This window comes from Asparagus officinalis, chromosome 7 (genome assembly GCF_001876935.1).
Source record: "Asparagus officinalis chromosome 7, Aspof.V1, whole genome shotgun sequence".
Lineage (NCBI taxonomy): Eukaryota > Viridiplantae > Streptophyta > Magnoliopsida > Asparagales > Asparagaceae > Asparagus > Asparagus officinalis.
The window spans coordinates 132,335,909-132,353,099 of record NC_033800.1 but is presented as its reverse complement, the minus strand read 5'-3'; the positions used below and the strand labels follow the sequence as shown (position 1 = coordinate 132,353,099).

At 37.3% G+C, this 17,191-nt stretch overlaps 1 protein-coding gene and 1 non-coding gene across 2 annotated transcripts; both read left to right on the top strand.

Moving 5' to 3' along the window:
• TRNAE-UUC lies at positions 382-455 on the top strand. Its single transcript has one exon. It is a non-coding gene; the product is annotated as a tRNA-Glu (tRNA).
• LOC109848788 (ras-related protein RABF2a-like) lies at positions 6,434-12,696 on the top strand. Its single transcript, XM_020418461.1, has 7 exons — positions 6,434-6,545; positions 6,695-6,772; positions 6,873-7,040; positions 9,629-9,677; positions 9,766-9,839; positions 9,980-10,073; positions 12,307-12,696. The coding sequence occupies exons 1-7, from the start codon at positions 6,507-6,509 to the stop codon at positions 12,405-12,407; spliced, it is 603 nt and encodes a 200-aa protein (XP_020274050.1). The 5' UTR covers positions 6,434-6,506; the 3' UTR covers positions 12,408-12,696.

The window sequence follows — 17,191 nt, the reverse complement described above, 5'->3', positions numbered from 1 at the left end:
TCAATTGGTGTCTATCATCACCAGTAAAACTATAAGGGATCTACTTGCGTCCTCAAACTCTTTTAACAAATTTTAAGAGTCAAAGGAATTTTCACGCAGGAGATCTGCTCACAAAAATAAAACTACAGAAAATCTATTCACAATTCAGTGATGCTACAGAGGTCACAATTAACCCACTAAAAAATACATAGATAATTCCAAAAAAAAATTATTATGAAAAGTCTCAAATGAAATTATTACATCAAGTAGTAAGGTAGATATCTAAGTCTACGGCTGAAAAGGAAGACTGCAATTTGAAACTATTATTGTATAAGAAAAATTGCTTGAGGAACGAAACTTCAATAGAAACTATTATTGGTACCATACATGCACCATCACAAATCCATTGTCGTCTAGTCCGGTTAGGATACCTGGCTTTCACCCAGGCGACCCGGGTTCAAATCCCGGCAATGGAATTGTTTTTTCTACAGAGCAAATTCTTCAAAATTTGAAGAAAATGTTGAATTTTGTCTATCATTCATTGGGATTATTTTTTTAAAGAGCAAATTATCCAAAAATTGTTGAATTTTATCTATGCTTCATCGGGTTCCGTACCCTACTCTTTGTCGGTTGGGATTCGTAAGCCGGTGCTTTTCTTAAACATGGACTCCAATAAACCCACGATAGTTAATTACATGGATTAATAGTGGGGGCCTGAAACTGCAGTTTGAAATAGTCACGGTTAACAACCTCGACTATTTAGAAGGTTAATTAACGTGGTTACTAATTAGTCGGGGTTAGCAATCCCGTCTAATTAGAAAGAAATCTGTAGACCTGGTTAAAACTGGGTCTATTTTCGTGAATATGTTTGAAATGGTCGATTTTGGTGAATAAACTTATAAATGGGTCTATTTTAAAAATTTCTCCTATTTTCTCTAGTTAATAAAATTTTCTTGCCATCTTGTTTTGGTTACTCAATACTCAAAAGTTACTGAGCTAAACCTTAAATCATAGCTTATATCAGGTAATTTTGGTGTCAATGATCGAATAGGAAAATTTAGTTTGTATTTTGTGTGTTAGGTCCCCTCAATCTTCTTCGATGATTGGTTATGGAGTAACAGATTCAGTTCTGTACACAAATAACATGTAAGAGGATCAGAGTTGGGATCTTCGATGGTTCCTTCGACGATCAAGTCAGTAGTGAGCTTGAGTGGAGAAAAAAAAGTAAGATTGCAGTATGTTTATTTGCAAGATATTGCTTACCCTTATGCAATGGACAATACCTCTATTTATAGCAGACCCTGGGGAGCAAATGTGTAACTTTGCCCTAGTCCATGCGGACAACATAGTAGGCAGATACTTTACACGTGTCAGCTGCATATGGGATGAGTTAGCTATGCGATTATTATGATGGTGACAAGGGAAGCATGGCGATGACGGGGTTCGAGGAGTCATAAAGACTTTCAGGGCTAGAGTAATGATGATTCTAACCATACATTTAATGTGATGGTGATTGACTATTAGCGGGGAATTTGAGGACAACCCGCCTCTCTTCTCAACCTTACAAGAGAGCTAGTAAGTGACACCTTTTTATTTGGCCATCTTGGACTCAGAAGTTCTCAACTAGGTCTCGTTGAATGAAGAGGCGCGGGGTCGACCCTAACAGCGGGATTCAGGTGATGACGCCTTTCGACTCGGTCCCTCTTGGGAAGGGAAGAGTCAAGTGTTGATGTCACTCGAATCGTTCTGCATATAGCGAGGTCAATCTGCTGTTTAGTTAATATGGGGCATGTGTCGGCTCCTGGTGGAGGATCGACACTTAGCCATTTTTGTGATATAACAGATGATGCTTAAGGTTTCAATCGTATGTCTTTGTTTTCGGCCCTGAGTGGAGAAGTTTACGTCTATGAGTTGATTATCTTGTTTAGGGTTAATTTTGGATAGAGCCCATGTACTATTCCCTAATTGTAGAGGCACACCGTGTAGTTCTGCTGTTGCACATAGATCCCTTTTGAAAAGTTTGACTCTTTTACCTTCTAAGAAATAGACTCCCCTAGAGGTAAAAGAATCATAGCAATTTTAGTTAGGGTCTATTCGCAACAATAAAACTACATGGGTCTGCTCACAATTGGACGTTGGAACAAAAAGTTTATCAATGGTGAAACTTTTCGGGGATTGTTTGTAATTTTTAAAAAATTTTGATAACCAATTGATTATATTGTTCCAGACTTTCAAGAGGTTATTCATAATTTTAAAAATTTGAGGGATCTAGTCGGTGCCCAGTTAGCAAAGAAAAAAGAAAATAACACAAGAATAATTTTGCTACATCATCAATTGCTAGTGGAAAAATTCGAAAATGACTTTTGTTGACGACAGAGTAAATATTAAGGACCTCTTTTAATAACTTCTAAAGTTTAAAGATTCAAATAAAAGTTGGCTAAAACATTAAGGACTCATAATAAAGTTTTGCCTGTGATAATGTTCAAGTACAACTGGACTTCAAATTTATAATCTACAATTTAGTCCTTACAGTCTAAAAACTGCAAAAACATGCCCTTTAAATATGTGAACTCCTAAATTTTGGAAATTGCAAAAAACAGCCATTAACAATCTAAAAAATATAAATGAGCCCCAAATTTTTGAAAATTTTAAATCAGCACCATAAAATAAAAAATGTAAAAATAACATATCAACAATTTGAAAAATTGCAAAACAATGACCCCCATAAGATCTACAAATTACAAAAATAGGCCCTTTAAACAATGGAAATTGCAAAGCGCCACCCGAAAAGCAAAAAATTTTAAAACACATCTTTCAAAAATTTTAAAATTGTAAATCACTTTTTAGAATCTGAAAACAGCAAAACCAGTTCATAAAATCATAGAATTACAAATCAGTCCCCATAAGTCTGAAAGTCGCTTAAAAAGTGTCCCCATAAAAACATGGAAATCACCAATCAACCTGCAAATTCTAGAAACTGCAAAAATAGCCTATTAAAAATATAAAAGTTACAAATCAGTCCTCCATGTTGGGGAATTTTAGTCCCCCACGTACTACGATCTCCGCAACTCGGAAGCCAACCCACAATCAACAAGATATAAAATAACCATAATTAAGAAGAAAGAACACCGAGATTACGTGGTTCGGTCGACCAACTTCGACCTACGTCCACGAGACAACAATACGAAAAATCCACTATGTATCAGGGAGAATTACAAGAGGAACCACTCAACTCTTGTCTCTCAATCTCTCAATCTCTCAATCTCATATATATAATCAACTCTCATATTCTCTCTAAAGCTCACTCCTTGTAATCTTTTGCACGGATAAAGATTACGAAATCCTCACCTCTCATACAATATTCTTGAATCAGGCTACACCCTCTTTCTAACCCTGGATTACAAGAATATTGCCTCTCTCTCTACTACATCTTCTCTCTACTCTCTTCTTCTTAGTTTTTTCTCAAACAATAGAAGAATATATATAGTGAAACCAAAATTCTATCTCTAGCCTAACTTTCTAATTAGAATAGGATTCAAACTTCTAAACATAGGATGAAACCCAATCTCCTAATTATGATAGATCTCTAATCATATCTAATTCTCATGAAGTTATACAAAGAATCAAAGACACAATTCTAACAATCTCTACCTTGGATTTGATTCTCAAACTCCCTTGAAGATATATCATCATCGTCTTGAAAATTTACCTCTCCTGCTAGCATCTTCTATTCCTTTCGCACTTCAAATCGAAGCACTTGCACTCTAACTGGGACGTCCCATGACCCTCGATATCATCTGCTTCGCGGTGGTGCCTCCATCTCTCTTGTGCGCACCAAGAGATCTTCGTCACCTCTAACATTAGAAGCATATCAACCACGCTTGTCCTTTTGAACTGAACTTGAAAATAGCCTTCCCCCACTTGTTGTCCTCATACTCCACCTGCATCGCTCGTCTCGAATCATATCAGTGCACCTCTCCTACTCCACACTACGAGCCAGATGTCTCTATCTCCTCTATCACTTGGCTTGGACTGAATATGAGCGCTCATCGTCTTCAAGTCTAATGCCACCATCTCCATCTGTATGTGTGTCACTCAGTCGTGCCAGCTTGCAAGCTCCATCTAATCTGGCATTGTCCTCCTCAAGTCTACACACCAACCAACTACTGCTCCCGCGATGACTCAGAATAATTATATGTTGACAACTCTACTGCTAGAATCACATCTGATTCTTTACACTACTCTCATCTATCACATACTCATTTGCCTTATCTGCCATTAGATTTGTCTTGTCGATGAATAGCGAAATATCAAACTTCGGATCCGAAGAAGTCATCATTCTCTAACCGCGATCAAAATTCAAATCAGTTACTGTAGAGATTGAATTTGATATAACTAACACCAAAAACGAACTCAGCACATCGAAAAATCCTAGGAATGACTCCTGGATCACCAAAATCCTCCTCCAAATCCTCGATCAAAAGACAAATCAATCTCAACCGTTGAATCTATGTGAACAGTACCCGCCACCAAAATCCTCCTCCAAATCCTCGATCAAAAGACAAATCAATCTCAACCGTTGAATCTATGTGAACAGTACCCGCCACACGCTACGGTGTTCATGCTACAGTATCCGACTACAGTTCTCAGTGACTACAGTATGCTGCTGCTATAGTAATTTTTTCCTTTTTTTTTCTTTTCATCTTGATTCTTGTAATGCCAATCTTCAATCTTGCATGACGACATCTTCTATCTTGCGAATTCCCTCCCGGATCCATCACAATCGCTCATATACCACTTGTTGGGGAATTTCACTCTCCCCGCCTACTTACAATATGCGCAACTCCGAAGCTAACCCACAATCAACAAGATATAAAATGACCACACTCAAGAAGAAAGAACACCGAGATTTACGTGGTTCGGTCGACCAATTTCGACCTATGTCCACGGGACAACAATACGAGAAATTCACTATGTATCACATGGAGAACTACAAGAGGAACCACTCAACTCTCGTCTCTCAATCTCTCAACCTCACATATATAATCAACTCTCATACTCTCTTCAAAGCTCACTCCTTGTAATCTTTTGCACGAATAAAGATCACGAAACACTCGCCTCTCGCACAATATTCTTGAATTAGACTACGCCCTCTGCTAACCCTAGATTACAAGAATATTGACTCTCTCTACTATATCTTCTCTCTACTCTCTTCTTCTTAGTTTTTACTCCAACAATAAAAGAATATATATATGGAAACAAAAACCCTATCTCTAGTCTTACTTCCTGATTAGAATAAGATTCAAACTCCTAATCATGATGAAACCTAATCTCCTAATCATGATAGATATCTAACCCTATCTAATTCTCATGAAGTTATACAAAGAATCAAAGATACAATCTTAACACTCCAAACTCTCAGATTTTCAAAATAAGCCCCAATAAAATATGAAATTACATAAAACTGCCCTTAAAATTAGAAAATTTCCAAATAGCCCCGGACTAAAATTTCAAAAACAAACATTTAAAATATGGAAATTGGAAAGCAATCCCCCTAAAATACAAAAATTTCAACATTAGCCACTTGAAAATGTGAAAATCACAAATCAATTTAAATTGTTGTAGAAAACAACACCATAAAATCCAAAGTTACAAAAATACTCTTAAAATTCAAAATTTATAAAAAAAACATCTCCTTAAAGGTCTAAAAACTACAAAAAAATGCTCTTAGAAATATGAAAATAATGAAAACAGCTCGTTAAAAACATGAAAGGAACAAAAGTGGTTCTTGCAAATAAACCCTCACGTCATATGATATTTTCAAATGTACTCCGAAAAATGCAAAAAACAGTACAAAATCAACCCCTTGAATTTTTTTGGAAATACATGTAAAAGTTTGAAAACTGCCTAGTCATGGATTCGACGTAAACTAAAATGAGCTTGGGATTTCGGGCATTCTAGTCCAAGGACTATAAACAGGAAAGCAAATATGGGATGGGGCTTTTAGTCTCAATCCCTCTAAACCCCAGTCTCATCTACTCTCCGAATCCTACAAAGACTATGAAGTAAACGGCGCCTTAGAGAAATAAAAAATATCTTTTGACAAATACTGATGTTGGAGGGATTTTTCTGCAAAAATAAAACTATGGAAATGGCAACCTCAGAACAAAGGGCTTATCCTCAATTTAACCACGCTTCTTAAATAAAGCGCGCCGAACCGAACCTTCTAGAGGTTTTTTCAGCGCCCAACCAAAACGACCGGTGGAATCTGACGCTGACTCACGCGCTCGCTTTCACCACCCAGCCGTTCTGCTATACCTCTCCGCCGAGTCTCCCGAACGAATACGCCGAGCCTTTTTATCCATTGAACGGGCTTGTCGTACCCACATTAACATCTGTTAAAGAACACCGCAGGTGCACCGGAACTCGATCCCGATCATATAAAAACCGGAGCCCTAAAACCTCTCCCCATTCTACCCGCTTCTTCAAAAATCCCCAATTTTACAAATTCGTTTGTAATTGGAGGGATGGCGACTTCTGCGAACAAGATCAAGAACGCAAAATTGGTAATTTCCTTTAAAAGATGAAGGTTTTCCTATTTTTTCTTCAAGTTATCACGATTTTCTTCAAAAAGCTTCCTATTTTAAAGACTAATCATAGTAATTCGACCTCGTTAAAATTTATCTGCGACTAAAAGATCAGATTTTTGCTACAGGTTCTTCTTGGAGATGTAGGAACGGGGAAATCTAGTATAGTTCTTCGATTTGTTAAAGGGCAATTTGTTGAATTTCAGGTTAGTTTTATTCTGAAATCGATGGTGATTAAAATAATTTCTGAAGTTTTTCTTTCTCCTGCAATCTATAATTTGAAGAATTTCTTTTGGTTTTGTGAAGGAATCGACGATAGGTGCGGCTTTTTTTTCGCAGATGTTGGCAGTTAATGATGAGACAGTGAAGTTTGAGATATGGGATACAGCAGGACAGGAGAGGTACCATAGCTTGGCTCCAATGTACTATCGGGGAGCTGCGGCAGCTATCGTTGTGTATGATATAACGAACCCGGTTAGTGAAAGATAGATTGTTTTCATTTGGATTGTTATACTAATTCCATATGGTCCTGTTGTATGAACACACTTGAATTTTAGCTATATGAGGTCATTGGTTAGTGTATGAAAATAGTTAGTCATGTCAGTTTTCTGTATTTTGAATGAAGGCATAGTCTAGAAGATACATATTTCCTTGTGTTTCTTGAGTGCGTAATTAGGATTAGGGTTGATGACTTGTGAATTTAGTTAGAACTTTCATGAAATTTCATTTCTGCAGGATTGAGGTGAGTAAGTTAAGAAAGAATTCCTTTAGATAGGAAGTGTGCCTTCAACTTCTTGTCGTACCTTATGATGGTGGTTTTTCATGTACTTTTCGTGATGCTTTGGTAAAAACCAAAAAAAAAAAAAGGGGGGGGGGGGGGGGGGGGGGGGGGGGGGGGGGGGGGGGGGGGGGGAAGGAGGAAAAAAGAAAACGTAAACCCAGCAATGTTACACCAACCACCCCAACAATCAACAGCTAATAAGCATGATAAAAGAAAAAGGTGAAGAGCTATTTATCATGTTGCTCAAACCTCATGTTTTTAGCTTTCTGCTTGTGCTACCCACTTGTGTTTCAGGCCATCATCTTCTTACTGTGCTACTTTTAGAATCTATTGAGCACTTGGTCCACTTCAATAGTTTTTTTAAGGTCTCAAACAGAAACATGTTATGAATATCTCATACTCTATCACGCCTTACATCCTCTTCCACAGTATTATTTCAGCAGGTCAGATTGTCAGACTCTTCCATATAACATCGATTGTCAAGATTCCTGTTATGAATCACCTTTTCTGTTCTTGTCAAACCATCTACCCTGATATATTACAATCAGTTATGTTTTATCCTCTTTTTCCATTGAGCAGCCGAGGATGAACAGTTGAATTTTGTGTCCTCACTGTCCTGTTTTCTATCATCTTCATCTGGCCTAACCCATATCATGCCCATCCGCTCTTCTATTTCCAAAGGATTAGTAAATGGAGATATGCTATCAGCTTTTAACAAGCTAATATTATGTGCTAGAGTTTGGCGAGCCTTATTCCACCTCTACCTCTTGTTCTTGTAACTTAATTTCTTTTTTTTCCTGCACTGGTTTAGTCTTCATGCAGCATTTTTTGTGCTCTTGTTCTTTCTCTACGGCTTGTACATGACACTATCTGTAATATTACAGCCTCACAAGATGTATAACAGTCTCTATCTTAAGTTCAATCCTCAAGGTTGTTATCCCTTCAATGCCTCGACTATATTGATAATCACATCCTTCCAAACATGATCCACCATGTTTTAGTAACTTTGCATATTTTATCGTGTCATATCTCTTTCTTCTTTTCAAGTGCATGAAAGCGATTCATCACATTCGCTCTGCTTATGGAGCATTACGGTATGGTTTATGATAGTCATAGGATCAACTATGAAGGAAGGGTTGGTGAGATTGCTTTTTTTTTTAAACATTGCGAATAGATTTCTTAAGGATGGTGATGTAGCTCATCTAGTATGAGCATAGAATATAACTGCCGAGAATCAGGAACATGCTCTCCCGATGCTTTGCTTTTCATGGAAATCATGCAATTAAGGTTTATCTCTTGGTAACCGTTACTAAAAAAAATCTCTTGGTAACTATTGCTGTATGCTTCTTCCAGTGTGTTCTTCCTTGGTGTATTGATAATCATTAAAAAAAGAACATAGTTAGAAAATCCCTTAACAGCAAAAGCACTGTCATGCAAACATTTTTTGAGTTTTCTATGGCATGTAGGTCAGGAGCTCCTGTAATCTATTACATCTTTGATGCATTAGCTGTTATTCTTTCTTGGTGGCCACAAGCCTAGGAACAACTTTTAGGAAATGATGGAAGTGGCAAGATATATGAACATCTTGATTTATATTGGATTTTTCATTCTTGGTGAGAGTCGTGAGACGAGTATTTGGTGCTTGTCAACACCAGCAGTGATAATTATTCTGCAACATATATCCAGACTTTTCTTTGTGAAGAATGTAGAATCCCCAAATCATGTAGCAAGTACACTTTTACTCTCTTATTGTCTTCCGTATTACTAAAAATAATAATTTATTATTTTGATATTCCACTATCCTTTTGCAATAACCACTAAAGTAACAAAGATGTGGCTCAAAGACATGTGGATAGTATAGGGGTTGTGCTCTGACATGGCAGTTCAAGATCATGTGCGGCCCATCCAAATTGATGATCTAGGCTGATTATGCTTGAAAAATGTCAGTGATTGAAAACCATGGAATTTGGATACTCTTTGCTTATGCATATAGTGATTACATAATGATTTGGTTTTTAATGATGAATCAGACCAATCGACTGATGATCATAAGTGTCTGATTCACATATTAGCAACCTGAGGATAATTGCAATATTTCTTTTCAGTAAGATTTGCTGAGTACTCTTGTGTTTGAAAGGAATCATGTAACTGGAGAGGCATTAGAGGTGAATAAATAATCAGTTAACCCTTGTGACTATTGAGCTAATTCCTTACCAACTTTAAAGCACATCTGACACCTGCTATTTTACACTCTATGAAAGATATGGTAAATTGTTTGCAGGCCTCTTTCACTCGAGCAAAGAAATGGGTTCAAGAACTTCAAGCCCAGGGTAAGTTTCCTACTAATGCTTCTAGTGTTTTTTGATATTATTAGTTAGGCATTCAGCCTTGTTTGCTGAAAATCTTTTGTTGTTTTAGGTAATGCAAACTGTGTTATGGCTCTTGCTGGAAACAAAGCTGATCTACTAGAGTCTAGAAAAGTCTCCACAGAGGTTTGTATATGTTTCCAGTCTTTGAATCTTTTTTCGGTGATATGTGAAGCTTGTGTATGCTGAAATAGCGAAACTTAATATTAGTATAAAATGATCTGCGTTATAGAGAGTTGGTGCTAATGCTTTTATTATGATTTCAGGAGGCCAAAATATATGCCCAGGAAAATGGTCTTTTCTTCATGGAAACGTCAGCTAAAACTGCAATTAATGTCAATGACATGTTCTATGAAATTGGTAACCTTCTTTTCTAATATTTAAGGGAAGCACAGATTCTTGCTTTAAGTTTAGTGGAAGACACAGCTACTTGTCATTCAAGTTTCTAATTCTGATGACCATGTTTCTGATTTTAGTATTTCAACACTGGATATATTTATTTGATTACTCTTTTATAATATCTGATTTGCGATCATTTGCATCACATTGTTTTGATAGTTGGTATGACATCAAAAGTCCCTTTCTATGACCTAACCTCGGGGTTGGTAGTTTTTCTTCTATGCGTTTGTGGTGAATGGTGAAGTATGACTCTCCTATTGAAGTGGTGTTGTCCCAGTGGGTAGTTTAGTTATCACATTGTCCTTTAGTTCGGTTGTATGGATACAGGTGTGGGTGCAGACACGGACATGGATACAGACACGGAACACAATAAATTTATAAAAGGCAGGGTACGGGATACGGTTATAGACACACACACACACACTAGATCAAATATTGAATTAAAACACCCATAATATTAGTATGTTTCTTGCACTATCTATAACAATTAACAACCAAGTTAAATAAAACTCAGAATTAAGGTTTAACAACAAAAATTTAGTTTTGATTGCATGGAATACAATGACTATTTCTCAAATCTTTTAAGTAATGGTTTTGGTTTTCGGGTTCAAATACCTGTTGGTTTTGAGCGGGGTATACCTACTAATTTAGGGTTATTATAATTAATGGGGAAATTGGGTATTTCTTTGGACTATACATGTCCATTGCTTGTCTGCGGTGAATCCATATCCGACACGTGTCCGGAATCCAAAATAAAGTGTGGTAACCTAGGTTATATGTCATCCATAAGCATAAAAAGATATTCTGAGCTATCCTAACTTACAAATGTGCTAATTTGAATGTTTTTTTTTCAGATATACCCTTAGGGAATCTTCCTCATTTGGTGCACCTCTTGCAAACCCTCAATATTTTCTAATCTTCATCTCAAGTAAAACCCACCCTAAAGTTACCTTTATTAACAGTGACAATCAAGGGATCTGAGGTTTGAAATTTCCCTGGAGGCTGAAAGAGCAGAGGAGACGCATTAATTTAAAGCATAAAATTTTTCTTACTTTGAAACCCTAATTTCGTTTAACTTTAACTTTAAAAATCGCTCCTTGTAGTGGTTCTTATCAAATTGCAGACATGATCCCCTGGTTATGGAGAGAGAGACATTTGGATTTGAAATTTTTTTCACAGGAGTTAGATGAGGCCTAATTGATAAATTTTCAGTTAACTGTCGGCGCATACGGGTAATGTGGAATAGTTCAATGCCTGAGTACGAGGAGAATAGAGGTGAACAAAGATGTGGATGGAAATTAAATAGAAATAAGTAGGGATATATGAGAAAGGACGTGATAGGGATGTATGGCCATTGAAGAACTAATGCTGGTGGGGCTCTATGGAAGTAACCATTTGATAAGATGGGTTAGATTGAAATGGTTGCTAGGTTTGACGAAGAAAGGTAAATAGTAGGATCAGAAAAATAACCCTTAAATATGAAATAGTCCTGGGCTATTCTTGTTCTCTCTTTCTTTCTCCGTGTGTGCCTTTGGATGGTGGGGGTTTTAGAGAACTTCATGAAACTTTGGCTATATTAGAATAAGGTTCGGGATTATAGCTGCAAAAACTAATTTTTGATTAATTTTGCAGTACTCAGGATAGGAGTGGGGAAGGGAGAGACTGGCTCATTATTAAAACACCCTGTAAATGTGCTTTGTCTTCAAAGCTTCTGAAAAGCTTGTAACTGCTAAATTGAGGTCGTGTCCAATGAATGGCAGTTTAGCGTTAGAAAGTTCGACACCACATGCCTTTTTTAGGGTTAGAAAGTTTGACATGGTTTTTGAAAATTTTAACGTTTTATGTTGGATAATTACACGCACTTACATCCGACTGCCATCCCCATTCTTAATCTGATGAGGGAAACTAAATCTTATCTGTTTAATATATAAAAAGAGTTAATTGCTCATAGACCTCGTGCAGTATCGGTGATTTGAACTGGCAACCCCTGTAGTTTCACTTTTTCCGCAGATATTTCCCTAGGTGAAACTAGTAGCCTGAGGGTAAAAGAGCAAAAAGAATTCACCAGGGAGTCCATCTGCCAAAATGAAACTACAAGGGTAGTAAATTTGAAACAATGATACACTCCGCAGGTCAACGTGCAATTAACCCTATAAAAATCCTCGTATAACTTTGTCTGTTCATGTTGTTCCAGCGAAGACACTGTTGCATCAGGCTGAACCATCTCCGAACCCTACAGGAATGTTTCTTTCAGATAGACCTGCTCAAAGAAATGCTTCTTCATGCTGCTCTTAATCAGATGCTGGGGTCATCGATTAACTCGTGTTTACTGAGAATTTTAATCACCGAGGATATAGTTTGTTCCTTTTTTATGCTATATTTTTTTTAAGGCATCCCCATTTGTGTATAGCTTTCGCCTCTTAATGTGATGTGTGCCCAATCGCCGTCTGTGTATATCGTATTCTCTGGGTTATCAATTGAAGATTTCATGAAAGTGAAGTAGTAAGGTATGGGTTATCACAGGCTTATTAATTGGAACTGTATCTTATTTGAATGACATGAATATGCTTGCTTTTTGGATGTACACATAGTTCAACTTGTGATTGTAATCCATAATAGACCACCTCTTGCGTTGCAAGAGCTCTCCACGATGCATTTGTCAGCATAACGCAATGTAATAGAAGTAGATCTTTTTATTCTTTGCAAACAATGTGGACGAAAATTCTCAATCTGCGCTCTTTGTTCATTTTTAGAAAAGAAAATAAGAACCATCGTCTTTCTAGAGCTGTCTATGCCGTATGAACAGTTAGAAATGTCTGTACAGGTTAGAAAATCCTGTTGGATTTAATCTAATAAATCTAATTGTGGGCACATATGATTAATCAATGTGTATTGCTATCTTTCAGGATAACCCACTAAAGTGATCAATTAAGTTGGGTTAATGAGTATTTAAATATAATCATGGGGTTATATGTGCAGATACCAGGTTGTAATTGTGATTTATTGAGGGGCTAAATTATAAAAGTACAACATCTATAAATAAGGGGTTATGGTCCCTAACATAGGGTTACATTCTCTAATTCTCTACACCCCCATCTAGCTAGAGAAATTCGGATTTAGAGAAACCCTAAGGTTAGAAGATCCAAAACCCATCTCAAGGTTCATCCATGGATTCAGGTATAAGCTTCCGCTCTTTTGATTATTGTTAATCTCTTTGAATTAATCATGGTTATATGGTTTTAGATCTCAAGTTTTGGTTTAGATCTATCAAGTGGTATCAGAGCCAACTTGATTAATTCTTAGGGATTTAAGTTTTATTGGGTTTTTTGATCTTAAATCTCTGGTTAAAGATTCAATTTTTTGTTCGGATGAACAGTAATGAAAATTTTCGGATGAACAGTAAATTTTTTTTGTTCGGGCGAACAATAACGATAATTTTCAGATGAATAGTAAAAAATTTTTTGTTCGGATGACCAGTAACGAAAGTTTTTTCGGATGAGCAGTAAAAGTTTTTTCAGATGAACAGTAACTGAAAAATCGTCGGTGAACAGTAACTTTTTGGATTTTTTTGGATTTTTCGGCGGTTTTTTTTCTTGGATCTGGATCAAGAAAACTCATTTTTCGATTCTAGATCTGTTTTTTGTTTTAATGGCGGCGGTTTCGGTTTGAAATCCTAAGGGTTCGTGCGTGAAACGTGCCGAACATTAAGGAGGTGGTTACCTCAAATTTTGGCGAAGCTGAAAGCTTCAAACGAACCTCGCGTTCGTTCAATTTTAACCGAACTTCGCGTTCAAACAAACTTCGCGTTCGTTATCAAGTGAGCCTCGCGCTCAACGAACCTCGCGTTCGTTCTAAAGTGAACCTCGCGTTCAACTCAGGTGAGCGTCAAGCTCAATTTTAACGAACCTCGCGTTCGTTCTAAAGTGAACCTCGCGTTCAACTCAGGTGAGCGTCAAGCTCAATTTTAACGAACCTCGCGTTCGTTCTAAGGTGAACCTCGCGTTCAACTCAGGTGAGCGTCAAGCTCAATTTTAACGAACCTCGCGTTCGTTCTAAAGTGAACCTCGCGTTCAACTCAGGTGAGCGTCAAGCTCAATTTTTGACGAACCTCGCGTTCGTGCTTCAGTCGAACCTCGCGTTCGTACTTCAGTCGAAACTCGCGTTCGTACTTAAGTTGAACATTGCGTTCATTTTTTTTAACGAACCTCGCGTTCGTTCTCAAGTTGAACCTCGCGTTCACTTCTCAAACGAACCTCGTGTTCGTTCTCAAACGAACCTCGCGTTCGTGCTTAAGTGAATCTCGTACTCAATACAGTCGAACCTCGCGTTCGAAGTCAATCGAACTTCGTGTTCACTATGGTTAAGCCTCAGCTTTTTCATGAGTCCACTTTGGTATACTTAATTCAATTAAGTTATGGGCCCTAATTAAGCTGTGAGACCCCAATTAAGTTTTTTGGAAATTCAGTTGATTTAAATTAAATTTTTTTAATTTAAATCTAATTTGGTTTTTAATCAATTATTTAATTCAAATATAATGACACTAAGGAATTAAGGTTGTCTCTCACTCCAATTGATTAATTGAAACAAGAAGTTGCCAAAGTAACCTCTCTTGTGTAGATTGTTCATGAGGAATGTGAGATGTTTGTGTGTATGCTTTCGTGTAAATATTTAATCGGCCCAAAGGAAGGTTAATATTTATTTAGACTGTATACACATCTACGATGATAAGCGTGTGACAATTATAAGGTTTACATGTGAATAATGAATCGATCCAAAGATAGTTTCATTATTTGACATGAGTTATTGTCAATGTTTGATCATTGCAACAAGATATCACTTACAAGTTAATATTACTGTCCAAAGACTTGATATTAATGTTGTGCCCGATATCTTGGATGGGGATTGTCATTATTTGAATTTTATTGATTATGGTTATTGATGTGAGCATTTTTGTTTTATTTCAGCTAATGCATCTGCTGCAACAATTTCTGCTAACATCAACTCATTTTTGTTTTATTTCAGCTAATACATCTGCTGCAACAATTTCTGCTAACATCAACTCAATTCCCATGCTAAATGGGACAAACTTCAAGGTTTGGAAAGAGAACATATTAATTGTTCTTAGCTACATGGATCTTGACTATGCATTAAGAACTGAACAACCCCAACCTCTCAATGCGGAAAGCACTCCTGATGCAAAGAAGAAGCATGAGAAGTGGGAGCGTTCAAATCGCATGAGTCTTATGATCATTAAGCGCGGCGTTCCGGAAGCCTTCAGGGGCATAGAATCCGAAGGGATTACTAAGGCTAAAGATTTCCTTGCCGAAATTGAGAAGCGTTTTGCGAAAAACGATAAGGTAGAAACAAGCACGCTTTTAGCTCGCTTGATTTCAATGAAGTATAAGGGCAAAGGAAATATCAGGGAGTACATTATGGAAATGTCTCATATTGCTTCAAAGCTTAAGGCACTTAAACTCGATCTTTGTGACGAGTTATTAGTGCATCTGGTTTTGTTGTCTCTTCCTGCACAGTTTAACCAATTTAAGGTCAGTTATAACTGTCAAAAGGAGAAATGGACTCTAAATGAGCTCATTTCATACTGTGTGCAAGAAGAAGACAGGTTGAAGCAAGATAAGACAGAAAGTGCTCATTTGGCCTATGCCTCTAAGGATAAGGGCAAGAAAAGGAAGAATGATAAGGAAGCTGCTAAGGGTCCAGTTGAGAAGAAACAACATAAGGATAATCAGGGTTGTTTCTTCTGTAAGAAGCCTGGACATGTAAAGAAGGACTGTACAAAATATCACGCCTGGCGTGATAATAAGGGTACGTTCCTTGCTTTGGTCTGTTCTGAGGTTAATTTAGCTTCAGTACCTAGAAACACTTGGTGGTTAGACTCTGGTGCTACTACTCACATAAGTGTTTCTATGCAGGGTTGCCTGAGCTACCGAAAGCCAAGTGATGTTGAAAGACACATCTTTGTGGGCGACGGACAATCGGTAGATGTGGAAGCAATTGGGCACTTTAGGTTGTTGTTAGGAACTGGTTATTATTTGGATTTAAAAGATACTTTTGTAGTACCGTCTTTTAGACGGAATTTGGTTTCTGTTTCTGTATTGGACAAATCAGGTTATTCTTGTTCATTTGGAAACAGTCAATTCAGTTTATCTTTTAATTCAAATGTTGTGGGAACCGGTTACTTGAGTATTTATGACAACCTATATTTGCTTGATACAATTGCTTCTTACAATGAATCCTTGCATGTGGAATCACGTGGTACTAAGCGTAAATTAAATAAGGAAAATTCGGCGACATTATGGCATAAGCGCTTAGGTCATATCTCAAAAGGTAGAATTGAGCGTCTTGTGTCTGATGGCATTTTGGATTCCCTTGATTTTTCGGACTTCGACGTATGTGTTGAATGTATCAAGGGAAAACAGACCAAAGTGAAAAGATTAGGTGCCAACAGATCTTCGGATGTCTTAGAATTGATACATACGGATATTTGTGGGCCATTCCCTACGGAATCCTGGAATGGTCAACAATATTTTATATCATTCATAGACGATTACTCACGTTATGGGCACCTATATCTTATTCATGAAAAATCTGAGTCTCTGGACATGTTCAAAGCCTATAAAGCTGAAGTTGAGAATCAACTCAACAGAAGAATTAAAACCGTCAGATCTGATCGTGGTGGTGAGTACTACGGTAGATATGATGGTTCAGGTGAACAACGTCCAGGACCATTTGCTAGATACCTAGAGGAATACGGTATCGTCCCACAGTACACCATGCCGGGTTCACCTAGCATGAATGGTGTAGCTGAAAGACGAAACAGGACTCTTAAGGATATGGTAAGAAGTATGATTGCTCATTCTTCTTTACCAGAGTCACTCTGGGGAGAAGCACTTAAGACAGCAGCTTACATTCTGAATAGAGTACCAAGTAAAGCAGTTGCTAAAACACCTTATGAGCTTTGGACTGGTCGAAAGCCCAGTTTAAAGCATTTACATATTTGGGGATGTCCAGCTGAGGCAAGGCCTTATAGGCCAAATGAAAAGAAATTGGACTCCAAAACA

Coding starts and splice junctions, on each gene's coding strand:
- LOC109848788 (XM_020418461.1), top strand. CDS start 6,507: ATGGCGACTTCTGCGAACAAGATCAAGAACGCAAAATTG. Junction 6,773..6,872: donor GGCAATTTGTTGAATTTCAG/GTTAGTTTTATT, acceptor GGTTTTGTGAAG/GAATCGACGATAGGTGCGGC. Junction 9,678..9,765: donor TCAAGAACTTCAAGCCCAGG/GTAAGTTTCCTA, acceptor TTGTTGTTTTAG/GTAATGCAAACTGTGTTATG.